This window comes from Odocoileus virginianus, chromosome 11 (assembly GCF_023699985.2).
Source record: "Odocoileus virginianus isolate 20LAN1187 ecotype Illinois chromosome 11, Ovbor_1.2, whole genome shotgun sequence".
Taxonomy (NCBI): domain Eukaryota; kingdom Metazoa; phylum Chordata; class Mammalia; order Artiodactyla; family Cervidae; genus Odocoileus; species Odocoileus virginianus.
The window spans coordinates 28,533,470-28,552,224 of NC_069684.1; the positions used below are offsets into that span (position 1 = coordinate 28,533,470).

The 18,755-nt window shown below is 56.0% G+C and overlaps 1 protein-coding gene across 8 annotated transcripts in view; it reads right to left on the reverse strand.

Moving 5' to 3' along the window:
* Positions 1 to 13,780, reverse strand: part of LOC110125019 (cyclin-dependent kinase 11B) — a 40,150-nt gene extending 26,370 nt beyond the window's left edge. For 2 of the 8 annotated variants that reach the window (XM_020873851.2, XM_070474137.1), the window contains exons 1-8: positions 12,977 to 13,232; positions 10,499 to 10,735; positions 5,055 to 5,460; positions 4,796 to 4,931; positions 4,488 to 4,615; positions 2,977 to 3,097; positions 2,020 to 2,073; positions 1,660 to 1,732 (exon numbers count right to left, since the gene is read on the reverse strand). In XM_020873851.2, coding sequence (XP_020729510.2) covers positions 1,660 to 1,732; positions 2,020 to 2,073; positions 2,977 to 3,097; positions 4,488 to 4,615; positions 4,796 to 4,931; positions 5,055 to 5,376 — 834 coding nt within the window. In that variant the 5' untranslated portion in view covers positions 5,377 to 5,460; positions 10,499 to 10,735; positions 12,977 to 13,232. Of the gene's footprint in view, positions 1 to 1,659; positions 1,733 to 2,019; positions 2,074 to 2,976; positions 3,098 to 4,487; positions 4,616 to 4,795; positions 4,932 to 5,054; positions 5,461 to 7,260; positions 7,795 to 10,498; positions 10,736 to 12,976; positions 13,241 to 13,541 lie in introns of those variants that run through there. The other 6 variants (XM_070474138.1, XM_070474140.1, XM_020873850.2 and 3 more) reach the window with 6 other exon arrangements.
* Between the last annotated feature and the right edge of the window lie 4,975 nt (positions 13,781 to 18,755).

Genomic DNA, 18,755 nt, shown 5'->3' on the forward strand with positions numbered 1-18,755 from the left:
AAGAGATGACAGCAGAGTCTTGAAAAAGTACTTACACACTCACATTCAGAGCAACATTACTTACAACAGCCTAAAAGTGGAAGCAACCCAAATGTCCATCATTGGAAGATTGGTAAACAAAATATGGTCTAGCCATACATCTATTCAGCCTTAAAACAGGGAAGAGGTCCTGACACCTGCTCCATTGTGGATGGCCCTTATAACACGAAGTTGAGTGAAATGAACTAGATGCTAGAGGACAAATCTTATGTGATTCCATTTCTATGAGGTCCCTGGAGGAGTCAGAGTCACAGAGACACAAGGAAGGAGGGTGGGAGCCAGGGGTGGGGGAGGGGGTAACAAAATTCAGAACCTCTCCCCCAGGTATGCCTCTTTGGCATAAGAATTGTTTTTGAGCTGAAGGCACTGAGAAAACAGCAGGTGCCAGAAGGGTGCTCTAATCTCCCTTTTCCTTCCCAGAAGCAGGAGACAAACCCCACATGGGAGCTGCCCCTTCCCCCCAAGGAGGAGAGGGGATTCAGGGGCCATGTCTTCATTCCCCTCATCCCCCTTCAGCTGCCCCAGTGTCTCAGTCACTTGCCCACAATCACCTCTTCATTCAACCTGACGTGGAAGCACTCACTGAGGTCTGCCACTTGTTTGGGGCTTCATTTGCTCTGGCATCACATGAAGCTCGTATTAAATGAACCTATGTGCTTATCTCCTGTTGATCTAAGTTAGTTTAACTCTCAGGCCCAGCTGGAACTCAGGGGGGGTGGGGTAAGTCTTGTCCCCTCCACCTGGTGGGGTGGGGTGGGGTGAGGAGTTAGCATTTAATGGGTCAGAGCTTCAGTTTGAGACGATGAAAAAATTGGGGTAATGGTTGCACAATGATGTGAATGCATACCTGACATACACTGAAAAATGGCTAGAATAGTAAATTTGATAGATATTTTATCATAATAAAATAAGTTTAGATGTGCATGTTCTTTTACTCAACCATTCCAATCCAAGAACACAACCCAGAGAAACATCCTCATCCACTAAAGACATGACACAAGGAGTTCCCTGTTATGTGCTGCATGTACAGAGCAGTGGCAGGGCCAGACCACCACATCCGGTGGGTCAGGGCAGAGCTTGGACTGGACAACCCAGCACCACTGTGTTGAGAAGACAGGTCCACACAGACTCACATCTGCACTCCTACGGGACTCATGACACACGTAAGCAGGTTTGTGGCCACGCAGACACACTGAGGGAGCAGCTCCACTAGGAGGGGGCCTGCGAGGGGCTGGGGACAGACCACTCTGTTTTACATGTTTCTGTCCTGTGACTTATTCTATGGTGGTCACAATGTTTTTAAGAGAAGAAATAAGAAACAACTGCAGGAGTTCCCTGTTGGCCTGGTGGTTGGGACTCAGCTCTTCCACTGCTGTGCCCAGGGTTCAATCCCTGGTTGGGGAACGAAGATCCTGCAAGCCATGAGGTGCAGCCAAAAAGCAACAACACAAGAGTGTGCCTAACACCCTCCTGCCAAAGTTTCCAGAACTGGGGCTGTAGCCTGGCCCTCACGGGCACCAGACCTGCTTGGGTTTGCATTGGTCAGGCCCCCTCAGGCGCATGGCAGCCACACAGTGCCAGGCTCACCCCCTTGAAGGTGACTGTGATGGTGGGACTCACCATGAAGAAGATCCAGGCTGGGACGAGCATAGCCACGGCCGCTGTGCTAGTGTAGAACTGTAGCTCCGCAGCCCTGCGGGACAGGGCAGGTGTCTGAACCTCCCACGCCCTGCAGCCTCACCCTGGCCTACCCTGCCCTGCCCCCAGCCTTGCCACCCCCTTCTCCCCTGCTACAGGGACAGTGACAGCATCCCTGGCAGAGGGCAACTGGAAACAGGTGGGTTTTTCTCCCCAGTTTCAACAAGGTTCTTTTAAAAGCACTGGGGAAATGGGAGGGTCAGGGCTGGGGCACAGGGAGCTCTGGGAGTGTTGGGGCTGGGGTCCAGGGCGCTCTGGTCTCTGTGGGGCAGTGACACTTACGAGAATCTATATTTGTCCCCACTGAGGAGTTTTTTGGAGAAAACGTTCTGCAAACTAGAAGAAGAGAAGAGATTATGTGAGCTCAGAGGCCACCTTATACAAAGTGCCTTGTCCTCTGGAAACGGGTACACATGGAGGTCCTTGAAGACAGCCCTGGGCATCCATGAGCCAGGCTGAGCTGCCCCTTTCACAGATGGGTAAGCTGAGGTCTCGGGGATGGAGGGCATGCCTGGGGTTACCCAGCTCTGCACAGAACCCCTCTTGGCACCCAGAGCTCCCACAAATCAGCTGTAGCCACAGGACAGACAATATGAGCACAGGAAGACCTAGGGAAACAGAGATAGAGCTCCTGGCTGGGAAAGCCAATGGTGGCTGAGAGGAGACAGGACAGTGTCCAGCTTCCAGACCACCAACACTGCCCCCAGCTCTGGCCAAGGGAACTTAAACCAAAGTGAGGCTGGGGGAGACGCTCACAGGCCCGCCCCCTCTAGGGCTGACACTGCGGGCCAGTGGGAAACATGGCGGGACTTGTGCGAGGATGGTCCCTGCAGGATAGCGGCCAGAAGGTCTGAAGCATCTGCAGGTGAGTGAGGAGGCCTCTGAGACCATGCTGTGCTGTAGTTAACAGGTAAGACACAAACTAGGACTGAGCTGGGCGATGTTTCTGGGAATTAGAGAGGCAGAGAAGGCTGAAGGAAATACAGCAGGTGTCAGATGGAATGAAAGGTGGTTTCTCATTTTACTCACGCACCACTCAGAAACCCTCTGGTCTCTCTAGAAGTACCAGCAATGACACAAGCTTAGACACAAGAGCCGCTGCGGCCTCTCTTCTCCCCTCAGAGACGGTGACGCGCAAGGAGCAGGCTGCGTGGAGCTGTCAGCCATCGGGCCTGATGCCCGCACTCCGGCAGTGGGACATGGGGCCCCACGTGCCCAGTTCCTACCCTACAGACTCACCAGTCCATGATGTTGGTGGACAAGGCAGCTGAGAACCCCAGGAAGTTGAAGCTCATCTCAGTGGCCGTGCACAGTGCCAGGCCACCCATGACCGGGATGAGGGAAAGGTTGACCAGTAGCCCTGCAGAGGGAGAGCACATGGCTGGGCTGCAGTGCCCCCCAGTGGACCCAGCTGCCCCCCAGGGGTGCTCTGCTTGCTCACTTCTCGCTGGAGGGGAAAAAATAGCACATGCCTGTGTCACCCACTCCGGCCAGGCACGGGCAGAGGACTCCACACTGGAGTCGCCAGCTCCAAGCCCCGCTTTCTGCACCCCACCCTATAGTCCCCAAGCTCTTCACTTGTGAAACAAAGGGGCTGAAGGGTAGTCTCCAAGGAAGGTCAGGGGAGGAAGGAGGCCCCATACCTCAGGGCATCCAGCCCTCCTGCCTTCATAACCAACAGTCTTGACAGGAGGGTAGAAAGTCCTTTTGGGACAACAGAAAATCTTGTCACTGGGTGCAAGGCCTTCTTCCCCCTACCCTCCATGCCTCTACTTTGATTTTGGACATGGCATTTCATTAATCTTGAAATTCAAAGCAGACGAAGGGACAAGCCTTACACACTTAGCAAAACAGAGCAGAAGTGCAGCCCTCAGACAATCTGGTAACCTCCTGAGACCGTGGCCACTACCCCGCCCAGGACAGTGCTGTCCACACAGCAAATCCATGGGTCTATGAGGCCTCGAGTGTCACCATGGAAGGAGGTGTCTGCTGGGCGCGGACCACATGCAGAGCCATGGCTGGAGGCCGCCAAGGAGGCAGATGCCTGCGCGGTGGGCGGTAGTGGGTTCAGGGCTCTGCTGGGGCTGTGCCCCTCGACAGACCCCATGAGGCTGCTCTGCTAGGGTGCCTTCAGGGGTCACCCCTCTGGGGACTCCACACCTTGGCCCCACAAGTCTGGGTATCTCAGTCATTCTCCCCAACAAATTGCATTTTATCAAGATTTCCTAATTGTTCCAGCAAAACACTGTCTTCTCCATGGCCCGATGTTCTTAAGGCCTTTGAAGTTCCCTCTGCGTGGTGAAGGCTGCAGTGTGGTCAGGCCGTTTCCTGCTGCGTGGGATTGCAGGACCTGCGGTCACACTTTGATTTGACTCTGCTTTACCATCACCTGCACATCGGCCTGGCTCCAGGGGCCGGTCTGCAAGATGCCCAGCTGTGCCCTCTCCCCACCACCTCCTCCCCAGGGTGCCGGGCACTGCCTTGTTTTACCTTCTGGTCATTTCCTAATTGAAGCCAACTCAACTCCCTTTCCGAGCAGCACTCCTACCCCCAGGGCAGACATATGTCACGTGATGAGTCCGCTCATCACAGGACCCCACCCCCTACAGGCTGGCAGGACAGTCAGGGACATGTGTGCAGCTGGACAGTGCCTGCCCCGGCCCAGCTTAGAGATCTGTGATTGCATCCCATCTGCTGAGCCTTGGGGGACCAAAGGGTGCAATGAGGGTCGGGCGTGGGGGGCTGCTCACCAGTGTGCTCCCCCAGGACCGTCCGTGACAGGATCACAGTGAAGATGGGAGCCGAGCTCTTCACAGTCTCAGCAAAGGACACGGCCACATTTTTCAGGCTGACTAGACCCAACACCACTGTAGCAAACCTAAGACAATCAAAAGCATCAAAAATCAGTGCATTCCCTCCCTCAGGAGTCAGCCTGGAGGGTCCGCCCCCACCCTGCTCCCCACTCCCAGGATCACCTGATGCTAATAGCCAGCTGGGGGAAGAGATTTCACAAAAACAAAAAACTCAGACACCCAACCTGAAATGTCAGTGGGCTTACCTCATCAGACCTACGAACAGCATGGTCATGATGAAATTGGGTGGGTAAGAAAGCCGAGTTTTGTGCTGATACAAACAGCAGGGAACAAATATTTTAACACAGCCAATAAGCGTGGTTGAGAGCATCTGCACAGCCCCTGGAGGAGACGAGGCCCGTGAGCAGAGGGGTTCCCCGAGGTTCTGTCCCCACCAGCCCGGGCAGGTACCTAGTGAGCAGAGGGGTTCCCCGGGGCTCCGTCCCCACCAGCCTGGGCGGGTACCTAGCATGCTGGGTTCCCCTTCCAGCAGGGACAGGATGTACTTGTTGAGAAACAGGGTGCAGAAGCTAAAGAAGAACCAGAGCGTGAGGTAGGTCAGGGCGCGGGCGCCCCACACGCCCAGGTCTGCCTCGATGACGGTAGTCTCCGTGACAGTGACCGTGAGCACCTGCTCCTCGGGGCTGCCATCACTCTGGCCGAATGCGATCTTCTCACTCCGGTGGCTGAACACAGGGGCCCAGGCCAGGAGCGGCCGTCCCCCAGGCTTCTCGCCAGGGCCCGGGTCCAGCTCCACCAGGGCTGGGGGCTTCGCGGACGCCGACATCTCAGGGGTGGCAGAGGGCTCGGGTCAGGGACCCAAGGACAGAAGTGGCAGCCATGGTGACACCGGGCAGGGCGAGGGCTGGAGCTGAAGGAAAGGATGGGACGAGGTTGTCCTGAGTGGCCAAGGTCCTGCCAGGTTCAATACAGTAACTTAGAGCACAAACTCGGAACTACGGTTGGCCACGCACCCAGGAGCCCCAAAGGAGCAGGAGCGGGCACCCTGCTGAGACCACGGCCTACACCAGCCTAGCCTCCCTTCCCTCCCCACACACCTGACCCTCCAGTAAGTTCCACCCAAACTTTTCTAAAGCACCTGGTGATCTGGCCTCCCGCTGCCCTCCTCCCTCGGCCTCTCCCTCAGCTCAGTGAGACCTGTGTCTTCACTGCCCCCTGCCCCCACCTCAGAAGCTGTTTCCAGTGCTCTGCATTTCTCTCCACCCACCAGGACCAGACAGAGCCCAGAAGGGGCTGCCCTGAGCTCTCTCCCACCCAGCTGGCTCTCCAGCGCACAGCACCCTCCCCCGCACTGATGTTTCATCCAGAGTTTTGAGCTGTCCTTGGTGGGAGGGCTGACCAAACCAGCCTGTTCCCCTTGACTTTCCATTCCTTCTTTGCATCATCTCTTTCATAGTCCAACAGTTCATCACCCAGGACCTGACATTACAGTCCTCATCCTTCAGTGGTCAGCCGCCTCCAGCTTGAGGGGGCAGTTTCTGAGCACACACCCTGGGAGGAGACTCCTCTTGGACCTGAGGGCCTGCCTGCTGGCGGGCAGGGGGCTGCCTCTGTCTTGCAGCCAGGAAAGCACGCTGCTTCCTCCACAGACTCAGACCTCTTGGCTTCTCCAGAGAGGCCTCGCTCAGCCCTGAGACCACATGCAGTCAGACCCAGCCTCTCACGTGTGCTGGTGGGTGGGTGCTTCAAGTTTTGGCTTTGTCCCCCGCTGTGCCACACAACTGTGGGATATTAATTCCCCAAGCAGGGATTAAACTCGAGCCCCAGCAATGAGAGCACAGAGTCCTAACCACTGGACCTCCAGGAAATTCCCAGTTTGGGCTACAAGCAGTGTCCCAGTGACGACCACCAGCCCAGGAGGCCTGGCTGCTCCTCCCCAGTGACGCCAAACACGAGGTCCCAGCCCCCTGGCCATCCCCTCCCCCAAGCAGCCAAGCCGGCCGACGATGTCCTGATCCCTCAGATGCTGGCGTTTGGGGGATGCCCATCGTGTTTTCACCTAACTGCCAGGTTTATGTAGAAGAGGCATCAGGTATTTAGCTTGCTGTGCCAGCCACCAAAAGGGCTGGCTCCTCTACCATTACCACCCCAGGCCCAGTTCTGCTCAGGCTCGTGTGAGCCAGATGGACTCTTGACCTCCGACTCACCCAGGGCAGGGCTCCTGGGTAAGCTGCCCCCGGCTCCCAGTGTCCAACCAGTGTCCTCAGTCACTCCACAAGCTCAGCAATGCTTGGTCTCGCCGGGCACCCAAGCCTCCACGTGCACACCAACCCTGGGGACACCACAGCCGTCCCGATGCAGCCCAGACCAGGACAGATGCACCCAGCCCTCCTGTGGGCTCCACTTCCCCACAAGACGCACAAGGCTTTCGACCCCTCTGGCACTGCCGGGGTCAGATCTCCACTAACACCCCACCCTCCCTTCTCTTCCTGGCCTGCGCCCCGTTCCCTCTGGACAATACCATGCTGGGAGCTGCACCTCCACAGGCAGCCCTGGGCTTCTGGTCACCCTTCAGTGCCCTGGCACCTGAGCCAAGGAGGAGATGGCAGGGGCCAAGTACCCATCGAAAAGCGGGAGGTGCTGCTCTAAAAGTCACCAGAAAAGGGTCCCCTGGGAACAAAGACCAGGGCAGGAGAGACAGAAACCTCACCCAGGGCATCAGGCTCCCAGGGAGCTCGACTCAGGCGGGCCTGGACGTGGGCGCTCCAAGGACCCCCAGCAGCACACAAGGAGCGCAAGGGGGCAGGCAGCAGACAGCAGGGACCACACTGACCAGGATCCTGCCTCTGGACACAGCCTGGAGGCGCTGAAGTGGCCCAGCCGGGGCCCAGCACCAGAGGGAGGGGTCGGGTGCCCTAGAGAACCAATTACAACTCAGTCTGAGGACATTCCTGAGTGAGGATCAAAGATCAGCCAGTGGGGGAGGAGCCACCTCCCGGAAACTCAAGGAGAGACAGACGTAAACTCAAGGAGGGACAGAAGGCAGGACGCAGTCCTGCAGACAGACAAGAAATTATCAGGAACAAATCAGTGGGATGAAAAAACGAAAAGCCTAGAGAGGAAACGTCCATGACCCCACAACCCATCAACCCCATGGCGGCCTCAGACTATCTCTCAGCAGGGTGTTAACCAGTGACCAGAGGCCATCACAACTTTACTCCCCAGAGAAACGAGCGGTTGCCCCGCCATGGAGCCACCAAAGGGTAACCCCCAGGGATGAGACAGACACCATGCGTCCTGATCCACCATGCTGAACCTGGTGCCGCTGCAGTTTCCCTGCCATGAGCGTAACTCTGACGGTGAGAGAGTTAGGGTCTTGAAAGAAAGCCGAGCAGAGGAGGCTGGACGGCAGAGGCCCAAGTGCCAGGCTAGGCTGCCGATCCACGCAGCAACCACGCCCCGGATCCCGCCAATGCCAGCACTTTCTAAATACTTATGACCTTGGGAACCAGGTCCATGCTCCACGTGCTTAAACAACAAAAATGCCCACATCAATAACATGTCTAGAAACAAAATCTCTAATGCGCGATACAGATAGAAATACCTAAATCAAAGCACAACTCAGAGGAATAACTTCAGCCCACTGAGGAGCGAAGGGAAGGAAGTGACTGGGGAGCCTGTGCATGGGCGCTGGGGTCAAGTGCAGGTTCCAGACGAGACCTGGGCGAGTCTGGGGGGCAGCACTTAAGGAGAAGCAGACAAGGGAGTGGGCTGCACGAAAGTGGGGGGGCACAGTGCGCCTGCTTCCACATCCACTCGCGACTCTGCCCACGCGGAGGCCTGGAACAGGGACACCCCCGCAGCAGGGGCGGTGCTGGATTCCAAACCTCTGCTCTGCTGAACTGTCTCCTCGCAGAGATGGCTGAGATCAGGGCTGGGGCGACAGCTGGGCCGGGAGGAGGGTGGGCTCCTGGATGGCATGAGGCCCACGTGAGGGGTGCCTGCCAGTGAAATCCAGGCGGACTGAGAGAAAGTAAATAACAGCAAAGGGCCAGCACGCAAAGGGTCAGCACACAGACGACCACCAGGATCAACAAATGGGAAAAGCTGTTCCTTCAGGTACAGGGTCACATGACTGACATGACTAGATGTGCCACCAGGCCCCTGCTGCAGCCCCTGGTGAGACCCACCAGCAGAGGCTGGAAGCTGGTGAAAGTTCAGCAGTGACAGGATGTTCAGTCTTAGTTACATCCTTACAAGGTACTGGGCAACTACGTAAAGCATGACGGAGGCACAAAAGGGAGAAGGAAAAGAGACTCTCCTGGAGAAAGGGGGCTGCCCCCAGACACTTGGATGGGGCCACGTGCTGCACTGGTGCAGAGACATGTAAACAAGCTGGGATGCAGGGCCCAGGGTCTGTGCACAGGTAGGACCTGGACCCAAGACAGAGCGGGGCTGTGGCTTCTGGGAAAAGGTGGCCTCGACTCACTGACACCAGGATGGCTGTCATCCACACCAGTAAAGAGAGACTGGATCCCGGTCTCACAGCTCCAGACACACGCTACCAATTCACAACATCCACAGGGCACTTCCCAGGAACCAGGCACGGTCTGACCCAGCAGGGCACACATAATGACTCCATGGCTCTTCCCAACAATCCTGGGGAGGCATGCTGTCACCATGTGAGACACAGCTTCTGGCCAGAGTTGAACCTGGGAGGCTGGGCTGTGGAATGCAACCGTGTGAAACCTCACACTTAGAAGAAAACACAGGGAGTATCTTCCTGATCCTGGGGTAAGAAGAGAGTACCGTTTTTTTGGCTGTGCTGCACAGCCTGTGGCACCTTAGTTCCCTCAACAGGGGCTGAATGCAGGCCCAGCAGTGAAAATGCCAAATCCTACATTGGACCACAGGGAATTCCCAGAAAAGAGCATCTTAAACCAGTCCCCCAAAGCATTACCCACAAATATAACAAATCAGATGAGGCTGCTAAAGGAAGAGCTCCTGTGCTTTCACAGTGCATCACAATGTAACGTCAACACACTAAACATGCTAAATGACAAGTGACACCTGGAGGGGTCATGACAACACGACAGGAAGAGAGGATGGATCCCTACAATCAACAGGAAACGTGGGTAACACACCAGGAGGGAGAAGATGTCCACACGCCCAATGAGTACGAGAGGAGCCGTCAGCTCTGCACCTCTGGACAACGCACATCCAGCTGGAGGCTCAGAGCACTCGTGACCCCACAGATTCTGTGGTCCAGACGGTCGACCAGCATGATGGCGGAAGGGGCTGGGGTCTCACCTCCAAGCCCACACATGCAGCTCCAGCAGCTATGAGGGGAAGACCCTCCACAGGGCTGCGTGCACAGGCTCCAGGCTGTGGGCTGGCGGCTGAGAGCCAGCGCCCATGGAGGCCGAGTCTTCTTGGAACCTTGGCCCCTTAGCATTTGCTGGACAGCGCTCATGAGCCCACCCTCAAGGAAGGGGGCTACAGAGGGTGAGAACGCCAGGAGGCAGGGTCACAGGTATTACCTTGGAGGTCGCTGACCAAAGGTGCTGACCTCATCCATGGTCAGGGAGATGGACACGCCACCCACCCCTACTGCCAAAAGCCATCAGGTCTGACAACACCCAGAGCTGCTGGGAGGTGCGGATCCAGAGGCTTGAACACGGCTACAGTGAGGGCTGGTAAAGGAACCTGGGAGAGGACTGGGCACCACGCTGAGAGAGACACACCAGCACACCCTACAAACCAGAGCCTCCATTCTTGAGGGTCCCCCAGAGATGTCCAGCAGGAGTGCCCAGGGTGGGACTGCTGGTCACCACCACTAGGAGGTGCAACTATCCACCCGCGAGGAGTGAGAAATGCCTGGTGGCACCCACAGCTGACAGTCAGCCAGGTCCTCTTGCTCAGACAGCAGGCGGGCACATAGCACTTACCGCTGGTCACTGGCCAGAGCGGCAGTCCTATGCAGAAGGCCTGCTCCTGGGTACAGTGAAGCCCCTCAGCGGCTGTACTGGCATCGCGTGTGGAAGCCGGGGGCAGCGGCCCAGAACCCAGCAGGTCCAGCTCAGGCAGGCCCACCGGGACCCCAGCTGCCCTCCCTGGCTCTGATCGCCATCTTCTTTCTCCAGTCTCTGTGACTCAAGGCACCTTCACGAGAGGCGGTTCTCATCCTGTGAAAAGCCAAAGGTCAGCAGCCCAAACTGATAACAAACACTGACCTCACCCAGGGTGGCCTGGAGATGGGGTGGACCAGGCTGAGCACAGGGCTCGTGGGGCCCCCCACCTCCAGGCCCCTGGTGACACAGGTCTGAATTACCGCCCTCTGGGCTTATAGCACAAATGACAAGAATTGTAATGTAGCCTCTTCCGCTCAGCTCGGAGCCAGCAGCCTATGAGGTGGGGGTTGACTCCACTGCGCTCCTGTCCAAAGCCTCCGCAGGACAGGGTCCAGGCGGGCCACTGAAAGGAAACCAGCATCCCGTTGCAAAAAGCACACACGTGATGTTTTCATCACATGCAGGCAGTGAGACCCTCCCAGCCTCCACCAACCCTGCAACAAGGGCTCTAGACCCTGGGGAGGCTGCCTGGTTTTGAAATGTGGGTGGCCAGGACCACCACGGCACATTAACCACTGAAGGGAAGCTCGGGGTGGAAGTTACTGACAGGAAGTTGTCAACTTTTCCATCCAGTTTTGCAGAACCCTTAATTCTGAGGCCCATGAGTCAGAGGTCAAGAGTCTCTGTTCTACAACAAGCAACTCAGGATGCTCTAAAACACCTGGTGAGGAAATCTAGGTCAGTCCACATTGTCAACAGGGCAGTTTAGACAAAATACACTGAAAGTCTACAAATTTCATACTCTTAATTCAGAAATTCCATCTCTAGGGCTTTATCCTAAAGAAATAACCCAACAAAGGCCCAGGCTTGTACATACAAAGATGTTCAAAAGCTTTGTTTTTAAGACTGAGAAGCTGACATTGGCCAAGTGTCAGATTAAAAAAACTGTAACAAACTCTGTCACATAATGGGACACTGTAACCCTACCAGTTGTGACAAAAATATATTTGTCATAGAGAAAGTGAGAGCAGAGTTACAAGCTCTCTGTACATGTGTTCAGGTTTAAAAAGTGCCAACGGTTCAGAAGAACACAGCCCAAGGTAACAACTGTGGTCAACTCTCAGAGGCAGAATCTCAGATCCTTCCTTTTTTTTTTTTTTTTTGCGTTCTCTCCATTTTCTAACTTATTTGCATTGAAAATGGATTTTTTAACAAGACCTACTATATAAAAACTGGGAACCATAGCCAGTATCTTATAATAACCTATGACACGATGGAAAATTATGACAAAGAATGTTACGTATGTACAACCGAATCACTTTACCATATATCAGCAACAAACACAACTCTGTAAATCAACTATACTTCAATTTTAAGACAAAAATCATTTCTTTAATGTAAAAACTTTTCCTGTTCCCTCTCTTAATGTTCCTTTTCAGGCAATTTAATATTTCATTCTGCTTTAAAATGTTACTTGCAAGTTAAAGGATTTTGGGTAAACAACATGGCACTCTACTGAAAAACAAGCCATTAAACAAAGAGTCTGCCTCTAAATAGTTCTTTTTTTTTTTTTTTAAACAGCAGCAGCGGGTGAGCAAGGTTTTCAAGGCTTCAGAGCGTGAGCGCTGGGGGAGGAGGGGGCGGCACTGCAGGCCCCATAAAACCCAGTACAGAAAGTAGGCTGAGAACGACAATGAAGTCTTAGCTCTGGGCCTGACTGGGAGTTTCCCAACCCAATTTACAAAATAACAGTTCGCTAGGACCGGCGCCTGGCAGGACGTCAGTCATTATGTAATTTCCAGTTTTTTAAAATCCTGCGAAGACACCAACAGCAATGAATTTGCTGCGGGCGACTGTGCCCGGAGCGGACAGAGCACCTTTGCCGGTTCTTTCAGGAGCGGCTGCACCTGCTGCTCCAGGGCCGTGCCCACCTCGGGGCGCATCGGTGGGGGGCGGGTGTTAAAACGCAAGGGCAAAAAACAAACAAACCAACAAACAAAAACCGCAAGGGCGCAGACCCTGTGTCCCCACCTCCGCCTCTGACAGTACCCCCAAGTATCCAGGCGCTGCGGGCCCCGCGGACCCCCAGCTCCCGCCCCACCTGTGCCCTAAGGTCCACTTGGACGCCTGTAAGGCGTGGCGGGGGCCCACATGGTGGACGCTGCAGGAGCGGACCCGGAGTGAAAGTGCTAGGGACGGTTCCCTTCCACCCCCGGGCGGCCTCGGACGCCCAGGTGCGCGTGCCAAGGCCCGGGGTTGGCCGAGTTGGAAGGGGAAGCGGGGGGTCGGCACGGACTCAAAGGGCGACCCCCGGGGGTGACCCGCCCCGCCAACTTTATTTAGCCCTTCACCCACCAAGGAGCCCCCGGGTAGATGCCGAGCGGGCCCCGCAGCCTCAGGGACGTGGGCCCGGCCCCGGCCCCGCAGCCGGGCGGGGTCCCAGCGCACCGGGACGGAAAGAGCGGTCATCCAGGGCCTCGCTGCCCCCTACTCCACACAGCAACCCGCCCTCATCCCGCTGACTGCGGCTCACGGAGCCGAAGGCTGCGGGTAGGGCTCGGGTGGGCGGACCCGGAGAAAACTCGCAGGTCCCGGCGGGCGACGGGGCGGGACCAGAGGCGGGGAGAAGCCGCTACCGGCCCGGAAGCCACGCGCCGGAAGTGACGCGTCTGAAGTCCGCCGCGGCTCCTAGCCGTCCCGCGTGACCCATCCCACGGGACTCGTTTCGCAGTGTCCTGAGGGTCTGGGCTTCTCAGCTGCCGCTTGGGTGCTGGGAACGGGGACTCCCTGCTAGGCGATTCCCGTCGTGGTCGTCCCCTTAGCACCCCCCTGGGCCGCACCACATCAGCCCACATGGGGATAGTGCTGTTGGGCGATGGCGACCCCCGTGGTCATCCCCTTGGCACCCTTCGGGCCGTACCTCATCAGCCCAGGTGGAGGTGGTGCTGCTGGGCGATGGCGGCGCCCGGCCTTGGTACCCTCCGGGCCGTAACGCGTGGCCCAGGCGAGGGTGGTGCAGCTGGGGGATGGCGGCCCCCGCGGTCTTCGTCCCCTCCGGGTTGTAGCACCTCGGCCCAGGCTGGGGTGCTGCTGAGCGATGGCGCCCCCTCGCGGTTGTTCTCTTGGCACCTTCCGGGCCATACCATCTCGGCCAGCGGGGCAGGTGCTTCTGGATAATGGCACACGGTCCTCCCCTTGGTATCCTCCGGGCCGTACCAATTCAGCCCAGTCAGGGGTGGTGCTTCTGGGAACCGCCCTCCCCTTGATACCTTCTGGGCCGTACCACCGCGACCCAGGAGGGGCGGCAAGTTCGTGGAGGAACCGACCTATAAGCTGGCTCTGAGTTTTGGTTTCAAGAGACAGAAATTTCAGCCTCAAGGACCTCCCTCAGAAGAGGAAAGACAAACTGACTGTCCTAGCTGAGAAAGCCAGCAACGGAGGTGCTCTAGGGGCAGCTCGATTCCGAGGCCACGCCCCTTACGAGGACACGGGTTGGCTGAGTTTGGGGAGTTCCACCAGGGGGCGTGGCCTTGGACCAAGTGGGTGAGGGGCTTCAGTGGGATGGTCTTGCCTGCGCGCGCGCCCCTACCCCCCCACCCATTCCTGGCACCATGCGAAGCATCTTCCTGGCCCGATTTTCCTCCTGGCTTACATTATTAATTTTTAGCTAAAAAGAATTTTTTTTTTTTTTAAGTCGTGCCTCACTGCCGTGGGATCTTAGTTCCCGAACAGGGATTGAACCCAGGCTCTTGCAGTGAAAGCTAGGAGTCCTAGCCAATGGACTGCCAGGGAATTCTCTCCACTTACTTTTAAAGGTAATTTTTAGGAGCGAGGTTGCTGCTAATGGGCTCTTCTTCCTCTTCATTTTAATATTTATTTTTATTTGTCTGTTCTGGGTGTTAGTTTCTGCATGTGGGACCTAGTTCCCTGACCAGGAATTGAACCCATGCCGTCTGCTTTGAAAGCTCGGTGTCTTAGCTAGTCAGCCACCAGAGAAGTTTCTAATGGGCTCTTCTTAGGGCCTACTTTTTAAAAAATTATTTATTTCGGTTGCACTGGGCACGTGTTGCTGCCCTGGGGCCTTCTCTAGTTGTGGCGTACAGGGGCTACTCTGTTGCAGTGCGTGAGCTTCTCATTGTGGTGGCTTTTCTTGTTGCGGAGCACACATGGGCCAGGAGCATGGGCTCCGGTAGTTGGGTGCATGGTTTTTAGTTGCTCTGTGGCATGCAGAATCTGTCTGGACCAGGGATCAAACTCGTGCCCCTGCACTGGCAGGTGGATTATTATCCACTGTACCACTAGTGAAGTCCAAGGCCTATTCTTCTTGTCAGACTTTCATATATTTTGCTTCATAGTGTTTTAAAATTAAGTTTCTCCTTTAGATCTTGGCCAGAGGGTCAGTTAATGGATGGTGGTATCTGCCTACTCCTGGCGTCTACAGGCAGGGTTTGGGCCACAAGGTACAGGGGAAGGGTTTTCCTTGGGATCCTCCAGAGGGTGTGACCAGAGGAAAGGCCTGGACACCCCAGGGGTTGGTCAGGGGCCTGGGCCTAAAATGCAAAAAAGAAAGCAAAAGTGAAGTTCTCTTAACATCTGTATCTTGGAGCAGAATATGACACCATCATCATCCCTGAAAGTGAGTATTCAAGACCCTGAACAGTTTATGGGGTAGATTTTCCTACTTTGCACAGAACTCTGAGATGCTTGATGACTGCCCAGCAGCACTGGTTGTTGCTGGTCAGTGAGTTACTTGTACTCAAATAATTTCAAAAGCAGTTGTATGAAAAGTAGCAAAAACTTTATAGCTGAGTCTTTCTTACATTTTATCTGAGACAGTTCTTTTTAACAATTCTGAAATGATGTCGGGGTGCCAAATCACCTTCCCCTCTTGGGCTGGCCACTCCAGCACAGAGGACAGTGTTACCCAGTCTTTTGACCATGGCTGGAGGAAGTCTTTGCTCCGTGGTCACACTTCCAGTGTTTGTATCCTGCCCCCTTTTCTTTGTCTTGTTAATGATTTTTCACCTGAAACAAAGCAAAAAAACCCAGCCAGTTATTTTACCAGAAAGTCAGGTTTGTTTCCCTCGTGGCTCAACTGTTAAAGAATACGCCTGCAATGTGGGAGACCTGGGTTCGATCCCTGGGTTGGGAAGATCCCGTGGAGAAGGGAAAGGCTACCCACTCCAGTATTCTGGCCTGGAGAATTCCATGGACTGAATAGCCCATGGGGTCGCAAAGAGTCGGACAGGACTGAGTGACTTTCACTTTGTTTCAGGTTTGTTTGGCAGCAGCAAAGAATTATAACTCAGGACATGCAACTGTGATAACCACATGCAAGTCTGGTAAAGCAGAGAGGACACTCTTTTATAGAGGAGGAAGGGAAGTTGTTATTAACAAGCAGTCCATTAAAGGAAACATTGGAGTTTAAATAAGGTGGCTTCTCATTGGCTGAGCCGTTGCCAGGCAAAGAGATCTGCCTGGTAGTGGTGGTGAGGTGGCTACTCTGGCCACAGGTGCTGGGACTCTCTTCCTCTCTGGTTCTGTGTGGACACTGGGGATACATGCCTGAGGACTTCCACCTTGTGGCCTCCCAACTCCATTTTAGTTGAGGTGTCCCTTGATTAATTTTCAGATAATTCTTCTCTAAATGTTTGCAGGAGACATGGCTTTGCTGCCTGTGAAGGGCTGTGTGTGACTTCCAGTATCAGAGAAGCCACAGGAAGGATCTGAGTGGTTTTACCGACGTTTGCTGGAGTTTCGACTTATTCCTTTGACTTGATTCCAAGTAGAATTTGGGGTAAAAGACAGTAGACCAACCAGGATTCTTCACACCCTTGTCATCTTCAAATAAGACCGTTTCAGCCTGTTTGCTTATTTGCAAGTTAAATACAATACCTGTTAGGAAATTGTTCTTATGAAGGAGCCCTAGCCGACCCCCCTACCCTGGCCCCGCTCCCTGAAACATCCTGCACAGCCCCTTCCCCCGCATCCCCCCATGGCATGCTGGTGTCTGTTGGACCCTCTCAGTCCTTCCCCACCGCCAAGCCAGTCCCCTGCCCCCTTGCACAGGCTCGGCCTGTATCCGTATCTTGGTCTGAAGTGATGGCTGCAGTCAGGTGGGCCCAGAGGAGCCCATGTTTCCAGGGAAACATGAGCTAGCAGCAGATGTGGACCTGGGCCCAGGAGCCCACAGGGTCCCGAGAACTGGGTCGTGATCGGAGGGAGGGAGAAAGGGTATGGGCCCCCCACCTCGAACCTCCAGACCCACTGCCAGCACTGACCCACGTGATGTAGCTTCCAGGGCACCCATCCTGACCACAGCCCCTCCAGGCCCATTTTCAATCACTGCACATTAGGCCTCAAGTTGTCTTGTGTTGCACGCCATCCATTCTTTAGGCCTCACCACACCTTGGGGTGCTTCTGGGCACCTCTGCTGGCCTCCCCTAATTAGACATTCTGGAGGAGGGCAGGTGGAGTGGTCAGCAGCGTGGGCTCATCAGAGCTGCCAGGGCAGAAGGGGGCAAAGGCTCAGACCAGGGGCAGGTAGCCCTTGGGCACCCAAGGCATTGGGGTCTGAGCCTGTTCTAGGTGTCTGAGGGTGGCGGGATCCCAGGACGTGGTCCCCTGGGAAAGGATTTCACAGATCTTAAGTACCATCCCAAGCATGTGGGCCTTCAGACCCAGCTAGCGGGTAGGGCCTGGAGGGGGAGCCCCACCATCAGGTGAGCCCACTGGGGTCTGTCTGGGCTTGGGCTGGGCCCCTGGACACCCCAGGTCACTTGACTGTAGGGAGTTGAGGCATCCGGTACCTTCCTGCGTATTTCCTTCCAGGCTCTGGGACGCTCCCTCGGGATGGCCAAGCAGCCCTTCTGGATGCTTCCCCTAGTCCTGTGGGTCCACTCATCTGCCATCCTGGCTATCACCTCAGCCAGTTGCTCCTGGGGAGCCAGGTTTTCATCTAGTATGGGCACTGTGCCTTGCATATGGAGGTGGGGGCTGCCATAGCTGCAGCTGCTAGGGCCTCTGGCTCGTCCTGACTGGCAGGTGGGGAAACAGGGACAGCACCACTTTGGCTGTCCTTTGGGTACCCTTTCCACATGCCCAGTGGCATGACCCCTGCCCTGGCTGACCGCCCCCAGTCCCCACCTTGGCCTGACCCTGGGGCTCAGCCTCTGAACTCCATGGGGGTGGGAGGGGACATCTTAAATTCGCCCACCGGACCCCGGGGCGGCAGGTGGCCCCCTTGCAGCTTCAGACCAGTGTCCAGGAGTGTCCTGGGGACCCAGGGGCCTCACCAAGCTCCCAGGAAGTTGAGCTGAGGTCAGGCTGTCCATCTGTCCCCAAGGCTGCCTGTCTGGAGCTTCTGGGGGCAAAAGGCCCTCCCCATAGCATGCCCAGACCAGCCCTGAGTCCTCTGTGGGCTCCTCCCCCTCCTTGGCCTCACCCACCCTGACCTCACCTCTTTCACCAAATATTCTGGTGTTTCCTGGTTTGGACGCAGCCCAAGCTCCAGCCTGGCCTTCTGAGGTGAAATGTGCGAACAGTGGCCAACTCCCTGATGTGATGACTCAAGTACCCCCACCCCTGTCCCCAACACCCCGTTTCCAACTTCTCTGGGCTCCTCCGATAGGCCCCCCCCCCCCGCCCCCACAGGGCCTCCATCTCCACAGCAGTTCTCCCTCCCAGTTGGCACCCTGGCACTTCCAGCGTCCTTCTCGCCAGTGGCTTCTGGGTGTGGGAACCTCAGCAGGACAGGCCTGGCCCAGTCTGCCCCAGGGCAGGAACTGCTGGACGTGGAGCCTGATCTGAGATAGAAGGGAAATCAGCTGGGTGGGTGCCCAGCACTGAGGCCTGGGAGGAAGTCAAACAGGCCAGGAAAGGCCACCACCCTGACAATTGGGATGTCTGCGGGACCAAAGGCCTGAGCCCACAGAAATGCCCTCCTGTCCTGCGGCCTCTGTGCCTCCAGCTTGCTGCCCCCTTCCATGTGCTCCGCAAAGCCTGGAAGGTCAAGATTCAGAGATCAACAGCCTTTGGCAAGAACGGTGGCCCTGCAGGTGGTGCCTGTGCTCACAGAGTCTGCACCTGCGGTCAGAGACCCCAGCCAGTGGGCTGACTCCTGCCCTCAAGTAGA